This window comes from Pteropus medius, unplaced genomic scaffold (genome assembly GCF_902729225.1).
Source record: "Pteropus medius unplaced genomic scaffold, Ma_sr-lr_union100, whole genome shotgun sequence".
In the NCBI taxonomy this organism is placed as follows: domain Eukaryota; kingdom Metazoa; phylum Chordata; class Mammalia; order Chiroptera; family Pteropodidae; genus Pteropus; species Pteropus medius.
In genome coordinates this window covers 13,655,603-13,678,260 of record NW_024340701.1, presented here as the reverse complement: position 1 = coordinate 13,678,260, position 22,658 = coordinate 13,655,603, and the positions used below count along the sequence as shown (strand labels likewise).

General features: G+C 37.5%; 1 protein-coding gene across 7 annotated transcripts in view; it reads right to left on the bottom strand.

The window, feature by feature from the left end:
• Positions 1-22,658, bottom strand: part of NFIA (nuclear factor I A) — a 356,733-nt gene that overhangs the window by 89,978 nt on the left and 244,097 nt on the right. For all 7 annotated transcript variants that reach the window (XM_039887806.1, XM_039887820.1, XM_039887796.1 and 4 more), the window contains 2 exons: positions 14,970-15,087; positions 8,798-8,925 (listed from right to left, as the gene is read on the bottom strand). In XM_039887806.1, coding sequence (XP_039743740.1) covers positions 8,798-8,925; positions 14,970-15,087 — 246 coding nt within the window. The remainder of the gene's footprint in view (positions 1-8,797; positions 8,926-14,969; positions 15,088-22,658) is intronic.

Below are 22,658 nucleotides of genomic sequence, written 5' to 3'. Positions count from 1 at the left end.
ATCCAAAAGTTTCACAGGGGTTTTTAATTGTTAAGAAAGGGAGTTCAGTAATACCTTATTCTGAAGAGGCAATCCTATTAACCATATTTCAGTGAGTTCGGTCATTCTATTGCAATTTAATTTTTCATCAAGTTTAAGAGATGCTTTGAAAAAAAGTGACTTTCTTATTCTCAAAGTTTTCTCTTACTTGAGAGACACGGTTTGTGATTCAGGGCTGGAGAGAACCCTCTCCATTTGCGTGCTTGGTGTGTTGCTCAGGAACCCATCAGGAAGAAGCCCCTGATTTACTATGCCGAAATGAGCCTTTCTCGTAATCTTCTAGGATGTTAATTCACCCATCATCTTGAAATAGGTGCCATGTCTTTGATTAATTGATAAGTTTATGATGCATTCGAAATCCTTGGACGGACAGACTTGGATAAATAGGCATTACTGTAATCCTCTGTTGAGCAGGAAAGCAACTGGGCTGTGGACAGTCGAATCAGAAACTGCTGCACAGCATGGGCGGAAACGCTATTGACTCCTGAGAGCTGCCTGAGACTGCAGACGTCTTCCTTCCCTCTCTCCTCCTCGTCCCATAGAAAGCCCTTTATTCTCAAGTATTAAAAAACGATTTTACTACGAACTGATGACCCCAAAAAGACAGAACTTCATTCTCATAAAAACTGATGGTATTATACTTGATTAAATATTTAAATAGAATCATCAGCATGTAGGAAAAACAGAAAAACGTATAAGAGGGAAATCAGTCTGCAAGCAAATAGCATTATTAGCTATCTGTATCAGTTTTTACAAATTAAACAAATATATAGTACATACACACATATAGACACACATTTATATGTATATATATAAATATAACAATATTGAAAAGCTATATATAGGTACATATAATACATAGTTATATATACATATATAAAGCTTAGAATAATGTATGAACATTGTAAGTACTCAATAAACATTAACTACTACTTATAAAGCATACATATCTAAAGTTTAAGCAGCATTCCAATAAAATATAAGAAAATTTACCTGTTACTGTTAATCAAATTGTGGTATTACTTGAGTCTATGAAATCTCTACATTGTGCTCACAGAACAGAAGGTGTAAGAACACTAAAGAAGTATTTTTTCTCTTTATATCAGAGGTTAAAACTGCCTTCTGTTTGAGTTCTACAAATATTTAATAATATTTATAAGATAAATACAATTTATTAGATGCAGAAAAATCGACACAGCAAACTTTTAGATAAGTCTGATCTATGTATTTATATATGTATATATGTGTGTGTATGTATGTATGTATGTGTGGATCTATCTATCCATCCATTCATCTACTTACATCTTTTGTTTCTCTTTTTCCAACTATATCTTCTGGTTATTTTTCCCTTTGGTGAATTTAATTTCAATTCAGAAAAATTTTGTTTCCTCTGTTTGTTTCTGAGTAAATATTTGCTCAGATTCGGCCCAGTTTCCTTACTCACAAGTCAGAACACTGAGATCTGAATCCATGGGTGCAGAAAGATATTTCTTTTCCTGGAGCAAGATGGCATTGCCTTGTGTACTTCCTCGGGGTTTCCTAGCACATGGGCTTTCTGTGTACTTCTTAGAGATGAAGATAAGACTGATATTATGAAAGGGGAAGAATCAGGGACCAGTATTTAATAATGGAATGGCCATTGCACCAGCTTTTTGAAACAGCTGCGGTGGAGGATTGTGGTCTAAGCCAACAAACTCTGAACTTGCATGATTCTTAGCATTATGTGATACCTCCTATTAGAGCCAATGGGTATATGTTAAAACAGTTACCCCTCTTTCCTTCACTGGGTTATTTATTTTTCCTTTAATTATCTTGTATATAATAGACACAGGTAGGTACAATATGTTTTCAATTTAATTTCATAGCATGTTACATAGCATTTCAGAGTTTTCAAAGTATTTACCAAAGAAGGAATATATAATATTTGTAGAAAGCTTTATGGTTTATTGAGTATACTGTACTTAACATATGCTACATTTTAACATATAAGGTATGTTATATGTTATATACTGCCATGCACAGTACCTTATATGCAGCTTGTGCTTAATAAAATGGTAGCTCCCGTTTTTATCATCTCATTTGATCTTCTGAAAGCTATGACTTAGGAAGGCTGGACTATTTTATTGTCTCCAGTGTTTACACATGAGGAAATGAAAATTCAGGGAAGTAGTTTGCTAAAAATCTCAGGCTTGTTTATGGCAAAGTACAAGAATTGCAGAGTTTGGATTCTTAATTTGTACCTCTTCTTCTTTATAATATGTTCATTCTGTTTCTTTCTTATTTTCTGCCTTCCTAGCAAGCCTATGAAGACTGTTGTGGATGGAATGAAATATGCTTTAAAATCCCTCTTTGGAACATGCTAAATAAGGCCAAATGATGAGCCAGCCCTTTGCTGCCTACCTAAGCCACCGAGGCTGTGCTGAAGATGGTGACAGGAACAGGGAAAGAAGGAAGTTTTCAAATATAAACCTAAGATGTAAGCTACATTATTTTCTTTCTTCTAGAATATTTACACCCCCTCATTTTCAAATATAAAATTAAAAATTTGAAGATTTGGGTAATTTATTTATTCAGACAAGACCAGCTGAAATGCAGCATCTGTTTTCCTGGGAGCGTCTGTATTCACAAAATCGTGCATCTGGGCTCCCTGATGCAAGTGGAGCTACGTTCATTCACTCAACAAATGTATGCAGCACTCTGCTCCCTGAGCACTTTGCCCTACTCAGAAGACAAGATGAGACATGTGTGGTCTCTGTCTTATTATTTATTTATTTATTCAACAAATATTGATTGAATACCATGTGCCAGGTACTATAATAGGCTTCGGGAATTCAACAGTCTTTGACCACGCTTTATCATATATATGTGTATGACAAATCATATATGTGTGTGTGTGTGTGTGTGTGTGTGTGTGTGTGTATAATTGTATTGGGCTGCTACAGATATATAGTATATGTGTATATGTGCGAAAAGATTACTTCTTTTCTTCTAATACGTAACCTTTTAGACTCCAATTACAATAGGTTGTTTTAGGCCCCCTTTTTGGCATTAGAAATAACCTTGATAAAGAAGATAAGGAAATTTCTGAGGGTGGTTAGAGTACTTATTTTGTAATATAGCTTTCCTGTCATAATCCCTCATTTGGATGAAATTTCTCTGATAAAGGAGGACACTAAAGACCAAGCCCCTTCCTACTGTACTGGTACTCCCTAGTGCGGCAGTCTCTAATGAGCAGGTGCCAATATCAAAGAGATAATGGAAGACAACGTTGTCACATAATGCTGCTTTCCCGCTGCTCCATAAATGCAGAAGAAATGCCAAGACATTGATCCTATGGCAGTGTTCTGTAACAGTGACTATTCCTATTACAGCAGAAGATTGTGGGAGATTTAATATTTTCCCTAATATATGCCAGTGCAGCAGAGTGTCCTCTGATCAATGTACTATTGTTACCAGTCTACTGCCTTTATGTGGCATCGATAATAGGCCCCCTCCTATGTGTCTGAGCTACTAGTTTAAGTTGGTAAACTTCCCCCACTCCTACAATTGATGAATTACTGTTGGCAGTCAAATTAGAACCAGCAGAGTTGAGAATCCAAATGAATCTGATATGGGATATTTAAAATTACAATGAGCTAGTATAAGTCTGCAAAAATCCAACTGTGCTTCTAGTAATGATGACACTGAACTCTGGTTCTAAATGTCCTGGGCTGTTGGTTGACCAGATGCTTACCAAATGCCTTTAAAATAAATGTATTTATTTCTTTATTTAATAATTGTGATAAGAACACACAGTAGACCATTATAGTACTTAATTTTGACCTTCAAAAGTGAGGACTACTAAGTCTTTGGGAAGAAGTTAATCTCTGAAAGAAGTTTATCTCTAAAAATTTTTAAGAAAATAACTACAGCTAAACTTACTACTTACCAAATTTGACTTAAAAACTTTTCACTGAACCGTTTAGCACTTTTAGCATTTTGGCTAATGCAATTGTATTTGTTAATAAGGTTTTACAATTATAGTATAATTGAAGACATGCTAGAATTTTGAATATTTTTTGTAAGAAAAAACTTAAGTAGCCTCTCCAGTTTTCAAAAACATACTAAATTTCACTGAAAAGTCCTACGATTTCATGTTGTTTCACAATAAAGAAATTATCTTTACTTCTGCTGAAACTGACTGTATGTATGTGGTTAATGCAGGTGCAGTTTCAAATTCAGGAAGTTATGCAGCTCAATAATCCATGAAGCTTGATTTACTTAAAAAACTGTTTAAGTCAAGGGATACTTGTAATAAAATTTCATACACTACTACTTGTCAGTGGGGCCCTTGGCTGAGCCTTTAGCAATCATTTTGCTTACTACTTGTTAATAATTGGATTTGACTAAATAACGGCCTATAGATTGAGACTATACGAAACATTAATTCTGAGAGAATTATTGGTAGCAAATTTTGCTTTCAGATTTATTAAAAGTGCCCAATTTTCTCTGCTCTATAGGCTACATTCATTCATTCATTCATTATTTATTTATTGAGTACCTATCATGTGCCAGAGACTATTATGGATGCATAGTCTATAGAAAAGACAGACTAAGTCCCATTGCTCATGAAGTGTATATTCCAGAGGGATAAAGCAGTCACTAACAGTAGATAGCGGTATGAAGAAAGGGAAGCGGAGTTATGAATTATGGTATGACAGAAAAGCCTCAGCAGCTATTTCAGGTCACTGGGAGCCTCCCTCTCTGATGAGCTATTATTTGAACACAGATTTGAATGCTGAGGATTATTTGATTTTATAGGCAAAAACGATAGATATTTCACTTTGTTAACAGTTAATACTATTTGCTTATATATCACATCCTATATGTATTTCATAGTCCACATCCCTTCCCCAGCCTACGTTGTATAACAAGGACTTGGGATAAAGAAAGTGGAGGATTTTCCAGGTCTTTCTGATCATTATTTTTTTTTAATTTAAATAAGAGCCCAGGATATGAAACCTTAAAAAACAAGCAAAAATGTTTCTGATAAAAGAGGTTATTGAATGTAGAAGACTTATATTCTGAAATCAGATTTAGGTTGAAGACTGGATTCTGAATTACAATTCTCAGTTTTCATCTCTACTGAGGCAGAATCATTCTATCTTGCAGATTTTAGAGAAGGGTAATTTAAAAAAAGACACCTGGTAGCCAGTAGGTACTCAAATAATTGTAACTATAATTTTTACTATATATATGAAAGCACCATGCACAGTGTCTGACCCAGTGTAGGCTCCTGGCTGTTGGTTTCCTTCCTCTTTATTTGTATTATCAATTTCTTAGCAATATTTCATTTGTATAAATAAACAACAGTTGATGGTGTGCACATTTTTGCTTGATAGAATTTCATAGGACTCATTTCATCAGTGCGTGATTAGCTTCAAAGCTTCGAATCTAACCAAGTTTTGAGATAACGGGGAAACGAAACTAAGTGGAGGGAACAAATGCAGCATTGTAAGAGAAGCAAAAGTTAGCGTGAGGTTGTCTGATGTTTTTAAACTAACATCATCTTTAATCTCCTATGCCCTTCTTCCTAGATAATAAGAGCTATGCACTAAAAGTGCTGAGATAAACTAATGGGGAACAGGATACTACAAAAGACATTTGAAAGAGGCCATGTAATTTACTGCATGTCTGGTTTGTTTTACTTTCCAAAGCCTTCCTATTGCTCAAGGAAATTTGTCTCTTCTGGCAACCTTCATCCCTCTCTTGGCTGGGGAGTCCTGGAAAAGCATTTGAGGGCAGGTAAACAGATGCAAAGCTCTCTGAGTGAGGAGTAAGTACAGGCTTTGCTTCCTGTGTCACATCTGAGGCATAAACAAAGTATCCTTCAGGACGGGTTTGAGAGAATTATCCCAAATATAGGCAACCAAGAGGCTGCTGGAGTGTTCAGATGTACATAACTCCCAACATGCTCTGAAGGTAATTTACATGAGTGAACCACTAAAAGCCTCCCACTCAATGAACTGTACCCCTGGGGAAAAGCCATAGAGGCCCCGATCAGTGTGGGAACAACATAAGGGTGTTCCCTGTGCCAAAAAGGGGATTGGGCTAGATGGAAAATCCCCCAAAAGGACCATATGGCAGCATAAATTATCTATTTAAAATGGCTGGTGTGAGTTAATGACACCAAAGTCACCATGAACGTGTATAACATCCTTTGGTTGAGATTTAATGTCCCCTCAGGCCCCGTTTCAATTATGACTTTCTACGTTGAATGTGGCCAAATGTAAATTTATCCACTCTTCCCTCACCCCTCATATACATATACCATGAAACTGCATTTTTCTGTTAATGACATAGGGATAGAGAATGAAGAATCAGTCTAGTCAATATATATATGTGTGTGTGTGTGTATATATGTAACATATGGTATACTCTATCTGTCTGTCTGTCTGTGTGTCTGTGTGTCTGTCTATCTATCTACCTACCTACCTACCTACCTACCTACTTATCACTTATCTAGTCTATCTCTCCTCCCAAAAGGATTCAGCCATTCAACTTTAGTTATTTAATGAGTACAAAGAATTTGGGTATTCAGACATTAAAGTTCATGATTATTTGGTCCTTATGTAACGTGCTGATACAGAAATAATTACCCTGAATAAGAGTTACAGCTCAAAGTACTCTATATTCAACCAACCCCACTGCTCTCAAATATGCCCCAAAGCCATCTACTTAAGGACCCAAAGAACAGTCTCATGATGAAGGAGCTTCATGTATATCAGCACAATAAAAACAGCTTTGAGATGCCTAAAACTACATCAGCACCATACTCAAGCACAAATGTACCAAACCTGCATATTTTGATTCTCATTTTCACTGAAGCAGGTAAACTGGCTAGGGCTCCAATCAGCCTTTTAAGAAGGATCCAAAAAAGTTTTACATCTTTTAATTTTTTAATAGCACATAAACTTTTCATTGGCACTATACTGAGGTCGTGCTGATGATGCAGTTAGTGGCAATAAGGAGTCAGCATTTTACATTTTCATTTAGGCCTGGGTTTATTTCTTAGCTACTTTAGACGGACTGTGTAGAGTGCAGCTGATGTATGACCTTTACAGAAGACCCACCACATCTCGAGTGCTGTGTTGGTAAAAACAGAAAAACGTGGCACCGGAGGCTAATATCCCCATCCTTGCACTTCCCATCTTGCCGTATCATGTGCTTCTTATGTGTCTGTTTCCCACCCCCGGTTGTGAATTCCTTGAAAGCAGGAGCCATAGCCTTCTCATTCATCCCTGAGTTCCCAGAACCAGGAATAGCATTTCATCCAGAGAAAGTTCCCAATGAAGACTGCTGAATGAGTGAATGAATAAATAAATGATGAGTTGAGTGAGAAGATTAGGTATACTAAGCAAGGCTAAGTGAAATTTCTGCATTTTAGTAAAGGGAGCAAGATAAAGGACTTAGCCAGTGAGGCCTGAGGTTTTGTTTTGTTTTGAATTATCATACAGTAAAACTCCCTGGGGGCAGGTAAGGGAGGTGGAAGGTATAAATTTCTGTGAATGTTAACATATGCACAGGTTCCTGTAACCATCACCACGATCAGGATATAGAACAGTTCTATCACCCCAAAAATCTCCCTCATGCCATCCCTTTATAGTCACACCCTCTAAGCATTGTCTTTTGATGTTAGGGAGGAGAGAAAGAAATTAAGATTTGAAGATGAAGTGGTTAGTTCTGAGATTTTCTTGGTGCTCATCTGTTCTTGCAGGAAATTACTCTGAGGCATGAGTAGGGGAGAATGGTCAGAAAACATTTTTTTCAAACTGTACTGGGTATAATTCCTAGGTGGTTAGTTCTCACTTAGTTCTTATGTTACCTCACTTAGTTCTCAACAGCATTGAAACAGCTATTGTTATTGATAGATTATAAAAGTAGGGACAGAGGCTCAAAGAGGTTAGGCAATTTATCCATAATTACACAGCCGTCAGGAGCTGGAGCCAGGATTACATTCTGCCCCTCTGATTCCAAAGCCCACACTCTATTCTCTTTACCTGCTTGACCTTCATACTGGGAAAGGCACTGCAGAAGATTCCCTTTGCCCAGGTGGAGGTTAGACATGGAGAAAGACTTCAAAAAGCTTCTGCTATCAGAACTATTCACATTATTCTAAAAATTCCAGAGCCAAGACTAGACTACCCTGGGAGGTGAGATGAGAAGTCATCATTTGCTTAGTTCAGTAAAGATGGACATAAATACCACTGTTCCATTTAAATAGAAAAAGAATCATAATAATATCCAGTAATAGAAAAAGAATATTTTCAAGTTTCACATTATATAAAAATTCAAGTACTATATAAATTATAACACAGGAAATCCATTTTCCTTTCTAATGTTATCCATCCAGTTGAAAAAGTTGATAGTTTTATTTGATTATTAAAAGACAATTCAAAAATCCAAACCTAAAAGGCAGTTAGTATAACAACAATAGCAAAAGCAAATGGAATGCTGAATTGCATTGTAGGTGAAAATATGTCAGAGTAGAAAATCACGTACCATTCTTACCAGTCTTTCATTTCAGTTGAATTGCTGCTTTTCACTGCTACCCTTTTATAAATACAGCAGTCAGATTCAAACAAGTGCTCATGGTGAAAAAGTCAAAAAGTCAACTGCTTTGAGCTTGCTCTCTTCACATTTATGCACAGTGTGGGCCCCCCATGCACATGTAGATTTTGCAGGGTTAGCCACATGCCCACTTGCCCACTCTGCTTACCTGGCTCCACTTCATGCCATCCGCTTGACTGACTGCCACTTCCCGGGGAGCGCCCTTGACCTGTGTAAAATGGCTCTTCGCCAGGACTGTCCATTTCATCCTCCACAGACTTGAGGCGCTTTGTGGAGCTGAAATAACACACAGGTACATGTTTAAAGGCAATCCAAACCACCTTTCTCTTGGACATTGCACCTTTGGTTGAAAGAAAGCCAAGAGAGGAAGCAACTGGGCAACTCAGTGTAATTCTGGGACTCTTTTAGGCTCTTGTTCAGTTTCGTGAGTCACTGGATGTGGAACATAGTCATGGATCTGTGTTCTTCCAAATGTCTGGCTTTGATTTTTATTGTCACTCAAGTTGCTGCTGTTGCCACATCCTGTTCCTCATTCTTTTGAGGAACTGGTGTCTGGCTTCCACTCCTGTCCCCACCTGGAAGTATTGATAGTAAGTCCACATTTCATATTTCCGCAGGCTGTTGCTGGGATGTAGCCATTGGCAATTTCCCTAGTCATCAGGTCAGTCCTTTTGGGTGCCCCGGAAAGGATAAAAACCAGGGTGCATGACCCTTCAAGAAAAGCTTGGTTTTTGTTTTGTTTTTGTTTTTGTTTGCCATGTTTTCTCGTCTTCTACTTGGATCTGGTCTTTCAAAAAATATTTACTGCACAGCTACAGTAGTCCAGGTACTGATCTAGACACTAGAGATAAGACAGTGAACAAAAGAGACAAAAATAGGAGGAAGGACTGTATTTCCCTGTGACAACGAGTGACATGGAAAAAGAGTAACCCATGACTTTTATGCCCTTCCTCTACAAAGAGATTACCAAAATGAAGTTCTATTCCATCACGGTAGAATTTTTTTTTAATTTTTTTTTTTATTTTTGGAGAGGTATGGTTGAGAAATTTCCAGAATAGTTCCATTTCCTCCAGTTATAGGACTGAATTTTTTTTCTCCCGATTTGAGACTTCGGGAAGAGAAAGTAAAAGGTAAAAGGTAGTGAAACTTCATGTTGCAAATGCTGTTGTGTCTTAATCGATTATGTCACTAACATACCAGAATGGGTAGATTTCATACCTAGAGGGAATACTTGTTGGGAAATCTCTTCCTCATGTGTCAGGGTACAGAATTTTAAATACATTTTCATTCATCAAACTCTTACTGTGTACCTCCTATATGCCAGGTGATGTGCTAAATGCTGGGATACAGAGATGAATTAGACATGTCCCCTGGCTCCACGGGGCTTACAGTCCAGGGGATAAAGACAGAGTTGTGAACAACTTGTGCAAAATGGAAATACAGGTATTACAATGAAACCACATATAGGATATAATGAGTTGCTGGAGAAAGGAAATAGTGATGCTCCTGGGAGGTCAGAAAAAGGTTTCCAGAGGAAATGGTTCCTGACTGTAAAAATGAGTGTCAATGAGATGGAGCAGAGAGAAGGACAGGGCAGAGATAGGCTGTTATTCAGCTGATGCGCCACTCAGGCAGCCAGTTTGGATTTTAATATATTAAAATACTTTATTACCAATTGACAAAGTGTCTGAAGCCCCATAAGTTTCTCCCGACCTTGCCACTCATTACTTGCCCCAGGACAGCCTCATGAGCCAAAACCTATAGGGTTAATGCCTGGCACATCACGGGTATTTCAGAGCCGAGCCCAAGCTCTAATTGGTATGCTTGTGTCACTCAGGTTATTGGGGATTTTGAACATCACTCCCTGGAGAGAGGTGCATCTCAGGTAGAAACAACATCATGAGTAAAGTGTGACATGTGCAGAGAGCTGCCACATGTTTGGTATGGCTGAAGTTAAAGGAGGGGCACAGCAAAAGGCCGGGGGTGGAGGTTACAGAGATATTGTGTGTCTGGACTTTATCCTACAAGCAGTGGAAACTCCCTGCAAAAGTCTAAACACAGAGTGACATCAGAGTCCTATTTTAGGGTCATTCTGGTAATTGTGCAGGTGATAGATTTAGAAAAGCAAAGGGAAAAGAAGGGATGGAACCATGGGGCAGGAAGACAGGTAACATGCTATTACAGCAATCCTAATGAAAAAATGTGGAGGGCCACATTTATGCTATTTAAATAATAGCATATTATTTAAGTTTCAACAGACCAATTTAGGCCAAGAAACTCTAGTTACTAAAGTCGACACACCAGTATTCTTAGCCTTTAAGTTCTATTTTCATTAAAGCCAGAGCCCAGGAAAGCAACGTATCTGCTGCTTGCTAGCTTAATACCCAAAGGAAATACCTTTAATAGCTTATCTAATGTTCTTTGCTTGGCTTTCCTAGACGTTCAGTGAAAAATAGTCACTTGAAAACTTTTCTATGTTTTATGCAAAACTGCATCTCATAGAAGTCTTTTCTAAAAAGATATATGCAAAAATTCCTACTAATACACAAAGCCAGAAAAAATATGATCTCTTTAAAAATATTTCTATTGTTCCCTTTTATTAGAAAATGCAGATTGTATAACCTCTTTCTTTCCCTTCTTGCCTTGGCAACCAGGAAACTCTGGGGTAAATTTAAGGAATAACTCTTGGTTCCAGCTCCTAATATAACACTCTATCTTCTTCCTATATGGTTTCTAGCCTCTCTTTCTATACTTAATATTTCCTGTTGTGTTTCGAAATTGAAAGCCACTTGAAATCATTTTAGAAGCTGGAAGAATACAAGTTGGATAGAAATAAATATTTTCCTTATGTTCTCTGGCAAATAAAAGGCAAGATCTGTATGTTCTAAAGGGACTATGAGGTCTGCAGTGTAAGAGACTATATTATCTTTTAATCTCAAGTGCCTTCCACAGTGTCTGGCCAACAACATATGCTCAAAAACTGCTGATTTGGGTCATTACTTAGAAAGAGTCATATGACTACTTGTGACAAGGATTCGCCTAAGTGTCACTACTCAATGAGATCCAACCCCAAAAGCCAACTCTAGTGCCCATCATTTTCTCATTATTAATATTTTTCTGAGTTTGTCAAGCTTTTGATTTCCTTGGTTTCCACTAATAAAATGCTAATACTTCATGTAGTTTTTAAATCCCAAAGGTGAAAGAATCTGCAGTTACTAGCTGAAACTTTAGTTTGAAAACAAGGACTTTCAAGGGTTGACACAAGATAGATGTCTACAGGGTAGAGGTACAGGATAGAAGAGAGAAAAAGATCCAGGAGTAAAAAAGTCAGAAGTGCCAGGATGGACAGGTGGAGGGCTTCTAAAACAAAGCTTCACAAACTTGACAGCTGGTTTCTCTTGACAAAGTTCTTTGGGACAAAAAAGTATATTTTGTCCCAATTTTTATACTTTAATATTTACAAAATATTTTATAAAGTATATTTTATCCCAATTTTTTCCCAATTTTTTGCAGATGTTTCCTATGAAGGGGTATAGAAGTTACAATTAATGCCTATCAATCTCCTTTTTTTTTTTCAAATTTAGAAATGAATCAGTCATTGATTTTGGTTTCTTGCTCTTGACTTTCTAGCACACTGAAACAGTTTAAGAAAACAGGAAAGTGAAAGTAGCAGTAAGATCTCTACAGAAGAGGGAGGATAAATACTCTTCTAAGGAGTGATGCATTATCTCCTCTTGTGTGTAGAATTTGTTCTTGTGTTCCTAAAAACTCTACCTAGAAATTAAGGTAAGGCTATTACCTTCATTCCAAATATGTACTTATTCTCTACTATGTGCAAAGCCTATAAGCCTTACTTTGTACCCACAAAATTGCAAAATGCCTCTTTTCAAAGTGTTCATAGTACCTTGAACTGAAATTTTCCATTTACTTGTCAGTCTCTAACCACGAGATTGTAAAACTATTATCTGACTTTATATCCGCAGTGCCAAGGACAACATCTTTGGTACTTGACAATGTCTGTTGCTGAATTGGAAGAGTTCGACACTGTCCTCTAAGGGACTTACAGTCCAGATGGGGAGGCAGGACCTGTACATACCTCAAAGGTGGTAATAATAATTCAGGATATCAAATGCTAAGTGTCCAGGAGAAGATGAGATGTTAGAAACTCCTTTTTGGGGGGTCTTGAGTTCTATTATTCCTTACTGAAAGAGTCAGCCTTGTTCTCAAGAGGATTCAGTGCAAGAAGAGCATATTATTTAAGTTTCAACAGACCTGAGTTTGAATGTGGACTCTGCTATTTACTAGGTCTGTGACCTTGGGCAAGTTAATTTCTCTGATCTTTGGGTTGATCCATTCTGAAATAGCAACACTATCTGTATTGTAAAATTATCATGAAGATTAAATCATACCAGGTATGTTAAGTAACTACCACAATGTCTCTCAAAGAGTAAGTGACCAATTAATATTTGCACAGCATGAACAAATATTGATTGATAGATGAACTTTTCTATATGTAGATCTGGGATATACTTCTGGGCACATTTTCTAACCTGTACACAGATAATTTTGCTGAGTCTATATATTTAAAGAATAATTTTTTAAAAATCATCTTAAGAGAGCCTAATGAGAGTAAAACAAACATATTACTGAGTTATTAACTACCGACGTTATTTATAATTAGCTCCTTATCAGGGTTAGTTATTTGCAGAATACGTAAACAACACTAGCCTTTTCAATGACATTCATAACCAGGTTTCCACTCAGAGTCACAATAAAAAGCAACAAAACATCTGGAGAAGTCACAAGGATGGGGTGAAGAGCACTTTCTGGGATGTCCATGGTACATGCGCAGCACATGTATGAAAAACAAACAGCCCATCAACTTTTAAATTAATCACTGCACACAAGTGTTTGCAAAGCTTTTTCATGTTGACTGAGTGCAGTTACACACAATGTCTTTTCCATCAGCAAACATTCAAAATCCTCAAAATGTATTAGCGCCCGATTGTGTTCACAATCTCATTCTTTTATTACAAATGTACTTTGGATTTCAGACATTTTTGTTCATGGGGAGCTGATATGACAGTGAACCAAGGGGAACATTTAAACAACATGAAAGAGGATAGTAGGATTTGGTGATAATATTTAGAGAATAACTGTTTCTTCCAAGATATTGGTGATAACTAAGCTGATTTCTTTCTTTTTTTTTTTGTAATGATGGTTAAAATATATAAAGTCTAGGTAAAACTAAGTCTCTACCAAGGAAAATTTCTATAATCTGGACTTTGTTTCAAATAATAAAACCCTGGTACTTGCTTTCGGAGGAATATGCCTTTGTCCAATGTTTTTCTGCGAAGTTCACAAACATTAAAGATTGTTCTGCACCATCCTTTTCTTTGTTGTCACAGTCCAGTGCTAAAGCCAATTTGTAAAAGAATACTGTGGGTTTAATGCCTAATCCCTTTCCCTCTGGTCCAGGTTATCTAGAGACAACAGGACCTTGCAAAACGTTTCATTTTGATTTTGGCTTTGTGATCTCAAGGGGATCAAGTACCCTGCAATCGTTATCTGCTTGTGCTCTCCCAGCTTTACTTTTTTAAAGGTCTCCCGGTGCAACGGGGTTTACGATCTAGCCCCACTCTGCCACAGGACTGCATTCATTTTTATAACCTCACACTAGGATATCAAGTAGGCTTATCTCTTAGGGCAACTCCAATAGACTAGATTTTGAGACCTCTGGAGGCTCAGTAGGGAAGAGCTGGGACTGAGCTGCGATGTCTACTGTGAGCATGGGGACTGGGACTGGTGTCACCAGTGCCAACTTTGTGCCAAACGCCCCAAAACATACACCCTTTCCCCTAGTAGCCTTGTCCTTAATTTCTTGAGAACATGCTACGTTCATCATCATCCATCCTTCCCCTGTGCTTTTGCTCATGTCTTCTCCTCTCATGGAATAACGTTCCATTCCCTCTCCATCTCACCAACTCTAACCAACGTTTATACCTGAGCACAAGTCACTCTTTTTGGATAAAGTCTTCTTTAACTATTTTTACCCTTTGTCACAAAATTTAGTTCACCGTTTTTACTCTCTGGTATGTACGTGTGTGTGTGTGTGTATGTATGTATATGTACATGTATATTTCTGCTACATGTGAATTTGCTTTCTCTCCTCAATGAGATTAAAAGTCTTTTGAGGCTGAATCCACCTTCTAGTACTTTCACTGCTATAAGCACATGGCTAAGTGCCTAGCAGGCCTAGAATTAAAATCAAGGTGTGGTCCTATGAAGCATGACCTTTTCAGAGTCATCAATCACATTACCTGGTAGAGGATGTGCTGGGTAGAGACCTCCTCATTGCTCCTGGACTCATGCTGTAGTATGAAGAACTTTCCAAATCTGAGAGAGAAAAATTTGGGCCAGTTCCTGCAGCTATTGGTGCTAGAATAAAACAAGAAAAAAAATAAACCACATAAGTTCTATGAATAAAAGACCAATGAGAGTATATTTCACTGTTGCATTTAACACATTTTATTTTCAAATTTATATGGTAAGCTTATCCAAAATAATCAGTAATAAACTGTGACCTCAAAAGAATGTTGACAATAAAAATAGTCTATACCAGAAAAACATATTTTTTCTCATGCACCTTACACCTTTTCTCTCTCTCTCTCATTTTTTTTTTTTTTTAATGATGAATTGTCATGGAGATTGCAATGTTCTTGGATGCTTTTAACAAAAGTACCTCCATGTTTTGGTCTGAGACTTTTCTTCGATGACCAGCCAAAACATTTGTCAGGCTTTTCTAACTTTGTCTGATCCTGATAGCTTCCACTCATCTGTATTTTGGAGTTAGTTCTGAACTGCAAATTCATCTTTCTAGGCCACCCATTTTTAAGTACTTGCAATGAGAAAGGTGTGGCTTTTCCTTACTCTGAATTGCCCTGTACAGGCCTTTACTTTAATATTCATCCCACATGGGCAGGGTCCTCAAACTACAGTCCGAGCCGTAGTTTTTATAGATAAAGTTTTTACTGGAACATAGCCACACCCATTTATTTAGGTATTGTGTCTGCTTCCACACTACGAGAGCAGAGACAAGCTGCTGTAACAGAAACTATATGGGTCACAAAGCAGAAAATACTTATATAGAAGAATTTGCTGACCTCTGATTTAAGGACTTGTCAAGGACAATTTTGACTATATGTGATTTTCAGAGCTGACCCTTGTGTGAGCTGTGATTCCTGTATTTTCTACCTAGAGTGTCTAAATACCTTGTTTTCAGTAGTTGCATAACCAGTATTTTTAAATGAATAACATCTATCAATCTTATAAAACAACTCTGTGTAAAATTAGTGGTACAACTACATAAGTGCAAATAATCTCTTCTTTTGTAAGATTATGCAAAAGCAGAAACAATAGATACAATTATCATACTCTACTATAATTGGGGACCGTTGGGGCTATATTGCAAGTATCTAGTACAAACCCTGACACCAAGAAGCAGTCAATAGCATTGGTCAAATGGAATTGATTCCTAGTCAAAGGAGAACTAACAAAGTATTAGAATGCTACCATCAAATTTATATTTATAATCTGGAAACATCACCCTGTATGAGAGGAGGCATAGTTGGGGGTGTGGTGTCAGTTGAAGAACATAATCAGTGAAACCATAGAGGCCAGTGGAGTCATTTAAACAAGACAAGATAGGAGTGTGGTCTAAATTCAAGAGATGGAAAGGAGGAGTTTGGTCTAAGTTTATTTAGAAGTTAAAATCAAGAAAATGTGTTGACTTCTTGCATGTGGTAATAATGGGAAAGAGAGGGTATGGGATGTTCCCAGGATTATTGCTTGGGGAAATTGGGATGCCATAATAAAACAATAGAATCAAGAAAAGGTGTGGGAGGATACAGCAACCTCCAAGAATAAACACTTAGTCGTTTGGTTAATAGCAATGGCTAAACCTTGATAATAACTGCCGTTATATAAAAACAGTCATTGTTAAGAAATGAAAAACGGAAATTTGCATACAGTTTTTGAAATTCAAACATGTCTCTGAATGACAGGCTTTAATGGAAGAAGTTCCTTTAGTTCAAAAAGAAATGATTAGACTTGACTACTATAAATGTAAGCAGTTCAAATTAATCATTTTACTACCCATTTCCTAATTTGACTTTTATATTAAATTTATTTGCATATTTCCTTTTGTTTTATAATATTTTGTATTTTATGGGAAGAGATTACTCAAAAGTTACTCAAATATGGATTTGGATAACCCATCATCCCTTTTAGTAGCCTGGCATTTAATAGGTACTTAATGATTGTGCCTTCATGGAGCTTTGAGATTCACACCTGTCATTAACTAAAGAAGAGGGATAAGGCTGACCAGTGTCAAGGGTCTGGATTTAGATTTTTTTCACAAGTTTCAGGATGGTGTTGAGGTCTCAGCTGGATGGAGCAACTGCCGCACTCCTGAGTACCAAGGAAACCTGATTAGCCCCATTCCCTCGCTCTTGGAAGGAAAGACAGGGCAAGATGTGAATGAAACAGACTTGACTGCACTGAGAGAAGCAGTCTGAGGCCCTCCACCTACTGCTAAACATCCAGCTGCACTTATATGTAATACTTTAACCATCATGTTCTACCCTGGAAATGTCTTTTATCTTATCTTTTTAAAATGTCAAGGGAGCCAGAATGGGCAAAGGAAGAAAAACGCATGTGTAAACATGGCGTGCCCACCTCTCAGAGACGTTGAAAAAAATAATTAAGCCCACAGAAATGTTCCTTAACTTTCCTGTATATTTACTTCCTGTGAACCACTTAGAACACTGTAGCTGTAATCTAGCCAACAGCAGCAGGTGGCCTGGCAGCGCTGCGATTCTTCCCAAAGTGTCTGTTGGACTTCTGGTGAGTAACTTTAGGGCTTGGCAAACTGATTATGTGTGTCTTGAATTTTAAAACCTTATTTCTGAAATGAAACTGGGTTTCACGACCTGGGTTAAATAATCTTAAAAATGCACAGACCCAAACTCTGCCCTCTTCCAGAGTCTTGTAAGGAAACAACCCCCAGTACTATCTGTGTGTATGTACTGCATGGAAGGTCAGATCACAGGAACAGATTCTGATTCAGTAATACTGCGATGGCTAAAGAGAAAGCCTCATATCTCAGGGTTGGGGTCACCAACCAAGTGTCCCTGCAAATGGGTTGGGCATTCTCAGTGCCTGTAATCTGAACAGGAAGAGACTTTTAACTAAGAATTCAAAAGGTGAGATTTTGGCAGGCTTTTCGGAGTACCTCTAGGGCCATGTTTTGATAAGCACTTCATTTATTGTATCTAAGTTAATCCTTAAAACAACCTTTTCAGGAAAGTACTTTTTCCAGATGAGAAGAACTAAGCCCTAGAATGAGGTTAAATCACTTGCCTTGGATTATACGAGAGCCAGGATCAAAATTCAAGGATGTCTGACCCCCCAAACTGTGCTTTTCCTCCCATACCACCTAGACTCTCATATACAATATTTGCCTTAAACTTGAGATAATAGAAAGGTATATAGTGTCACTGTCCCCACGAGGTTTACAACCTAGTGAAATGATAAAATAACACCTGAATATCTAACACAATACCAAATGCATTCAATCTCACAGGAAAAATACAAAGAATGTATTAGGAAAGTTCAAAGGAGTAATAGATCATATTGGCTTATGGGATCAGAAATAGGGTTGATTTCAAGACGTGTTGGTGCTTAAGCTAAGCCTTCAAGTATGGTGAGGATTTAAAGAGGGAGAGAAGGAGACAGGAGAGGGTTTCTAGGCAAATGACAAAGTGTGTACATAAGTTTTGAGGTAGGATGTAAACTGAGTGATCTGTGGGATCCATGACAGTTTCTAAGTAGGGAAGTGATAAGACACTTGTTGAATCTGAGGAAATATGACAACAGCATATAACATTCACAGAAGAGGATCAAGACTCTGGAGATGGGGAAATAAGTTGGTACGTTGATTCAAGAGTCCTAGCAAAAAGGAATGAAGGCCTAAACCAGGCTGTCAAGAAAGAAAATAGAATTTTCGCAATGCATATCTGTCACCTCTTCCAGGATAATAAGCAGGTATAAAAGACCTGTTCCTAATTGTGTACTATAATAGGGCATAAATAAGCAAATGATCATATTATTCAAACAAATACAAAGTATCGACAAAATATATATAATACAATGAGTTTCTTAGCTAATAATGGTGAAAGGTCCTATAAATTAGGGAAGTAAAAGTTGTCAAGGGTTAAATGACTTGTCCAATGTCTGCCTGGGATGCCATGTTGAGTTTCTGAAGCTAACAACTAACTGCCTTCTGATGTGTTACAAAGATTACGTAGCTACTGTCAATCAAATGTGGGGGTGTAAGGAAGTTTTAGATCAACCACAACACTTTCTATCTTTTCTATATATTGTGAAACCTGATTTTGCTCCATTTATACTTGACCATAGACTATCTTTCTTTAATTATCTCATATATAACATTTTCCCTCCAACTAGATTGAGTGCATTTTGAGGGCTATCAAGATAGACATCCTAGGGCATAGAAAAAGTGCTGGTCTGGGCTTGGGAGAGATCTTCTAGAGTCCCAGCACTGCCAATAACCACCTGTGTAAATTGGTTAAGTCATTTAAGCTCTTTGGACCTCATAATTCTAATAATAATTACAATAAATACAAAAATTCACCACCACTACCACCATCACCACCTACTGCTATAGCCATCACCATCACGATAACAAGGACTAACATTTATTAAGCAAACATTTGGGGCCAGATGCTAGGCTAAGATCTTTAAGCACATCATCCCACTGAATCTGCATACCACCACTAGGAAGGAACTGAGGCACAAAGAGGTTAAGTAACTTTCATAGTTCATGAAGTCAGAGGGTTATACCAGATGACCTTTAATCCTACAGATCCTGTAGCCTCTTTTGTGTTCCTAAATAGCTCACCACAGTTTTGTATACATGATGATGATCAAAAAAATATGCTTTGAATTAAGAAGAGTAAATAATTACCTTCTCCATTTGCATTCCCAAACTTTAAAGCAATACAAAATGAAACTCAGAAATCTATAAATGCATATAAGTAGTAAGACCTGGGTCCCCAACTTTCTTAGGCAGTACTGTAATTACTTTATCTTGAACTTTCTGTGAATTTTGTTCCACCGAGGAGTTTTTCTCAAAAGAATAACTTTTGGAAATTGTCTCTTCAGATGTTATTTCTAAGTCATTCATCTCCTACCCCTTTCTTCCCTGTCATGAGTAGAATGTAGTCTTTGTGTCATTTCTTAATAAATGGTTTGCTATTAAGGAATCATTATAGTAATGTGGGCTATTGGAGGAAAGGGGTTACTTTAGTAGCCAACCATCTTAATGACCTGCTCTTCTGAACACATTAGTAGTTGGATAAGGTTGTGGTTATTGAACTCCTGCCATCCACCAGAGACAATCTGCTCAAGCTTGCATTGTTGGAAAGAGAGGATGATGCAAAAAAAAATTCCACCCAAATTTTCAAGCTACTCTGCCTAGGACATGACAGTGCACTGAGTTTACATCTTGTTCAACAGGAATCAGTGGGGAGCATTAACTAAATGACTAGCGGGGCCAGCCTATTGCTGATGGCACATGTCTTCTGAAAGTCTGCATTCAATGAAATTCGACAAATATTTATGGCACACTTTTAATGGGCCAGGCATTGTTCCAGATGCCTGAGATCCATTGGTGGACAAGACATATAAAAACCCCTGCCCTCGTAGGGTTTACATTTTACAGATTAACAGTCATAGTTGCCTCTCCCTTAGATTTGCCTGGCAACTAAAGAATATGACCCCCTCCACCTGCCGCCAAAAAAGACTATCAGGATTTAGCACTCAATTTTTAACTTATAAAATAACTATTGGAGGAAAGAAAGAGGTAGAGGTGTATTTATCTTCAGATTACATAATCTATATACTCACTGAAACTTTGAGAACTTGTACTTTATGATAGTGGCGGAGGGGTGCGGGGAGGGGGCAGGTTAAATCCAACGACAGCACACAGTTCCATGAGCCCAGCACAATTTTGGGTTGTTTTGCATTCTAGTGGCAAGGATCTTGTAAGAAAGCTCATGTCACTGGCACAAAAGGAGTGAACATGGGAAAATACTTGTTCTTCTTTGTATCAAAGGCACAGTTGTAAAAACACAATGGTATGAAAACTCTAGCAAATCTGGAATCATCGTTAAACGGAATTAACTTGGAATGTAATTTATGGCAAGAAAATTCGACTCCTTTGTTATCTTCCTTTTAGTATAGTATGCTTCCTGAATACTGCCTATGAGAGAGGGCTTTCAGAAAGAAAAAAATAAGTATAATAAAATTAACTCATTTTATCAATTTGTGTTTTCGGCCAGTTTCCTGACTGTGGCTACAAGGGGCTGTAGAACTGATGAATTTGCATGGAAAAAGAAACCAGTGTAAGTAATTTGTGTAAGAGGTAACACAGACATAGACTGCTATAATTCAGACACCCTGCAGATAGCAGACTGCTGCAGTGTGAGCAGTTCCAGGTTAGAAAAATGACCACACTGCAGTCAGTCTGACTTGAATGGAAATCAATCATAAAGGTACTTCTTTGCAGCTTGTATGCCACAGTCTTCAGCAACTCCTTTGCCAAGCAGATTTCTGGACTGTAAACTATGTGCTGATCTCCTTTTTCCACTCCTCCTTTCTGAAAAGTCTGACCAAATGCAGGCTAAGGGTATGGGTTTCCAGAATGGAAGCATAAAAGAAAGGCACTGGACTAAAATGAGGATTTCCCTCTATGTAAAAATAAACTTCCCTGCTATTATAAGATTTAAGCAATGTTTTTCATGAAATGTAGTATTAGGTGCCAAAAGCCCGCAGAATGTTTTAACCCCATCAAAGGCATCTGCTAACACAGACAGAGCACCATTTTCACACATCCACATTTGTGGGCACAAGTTATGGAATATGTGTGTCTGCAGCATCAGAGGCGGTAAACAGAAGAACTTGTATTTCTAAAAATAATGTTTTCCTTTGACTAAAATAGGAACAATTCACTGATACCATCTTCCTCCCCACTCTGAGCCATGAAGATGGTTTATCTTTGATAGATAATTATTGTGAGTTCAATCTGTAAAATAAATGTATTCAGGCACTTTATTGCCTTAAAGAAAGCTCAGTCTTGGGTTTCAAGAAACTTAGATATCTACTCTATAAAGAAAGGATCTATCTTCAACTTATTTCTGTATTCTTCTCAGCACACAGTACAGGATGTTTCATATAGTATGCATGCAATAAATATTTACTGAATTGAACTAAAATTATATAGGCTTATTAATGAAAAATAACTAAGAATATTTATTGAGCATTTATTATGCGCCAGACAACATGCTAGCTGTTTTACCTGAATTATCTCATTTCATCCTTGCTGCATCCCTATGGAATATGTATTTGTTTTATTCTTATTTGCAAATGAGAAAATTAGTTGTGAAGTTAAGTACTATGATCAAGATCACACAGCTAAACAAGGGACAGAGCAGAGATTTGAACCCAGGTATCTCTATGTATCTGCCCAAAGAAACAAAGGTAAAAACCCACATTTCTAGTCTCCTTGCCATAAATTACTGGGGAAATGAATTCAACAAGATATAAATAGAAAAATAATTATCACCTACCACTTAACTGGCAAAGCTCTATCGCATCATCTTCCTTCTCTTCTTTGTTTTTACAGGTCTTTATAGTTACAAGTGTCATCCAGTGCTTCACTGGATAAAGGGCTTGACACTTGGTCTAACAGAGCAATCCACAATGGGGAAAGCAATGCTGACTGATCTCCTGCATTAGTGGCTTCTGCCTTTGGGACTGAAATTGATTTTCTGCATTTTAGAGTATCATCTTGTCTTAGCTTTTGGTTGAGGTCAAATGTGGTACCCGTTTAGAATCTGATACAGCCTCGGCCATGGGATTAAGTCTTC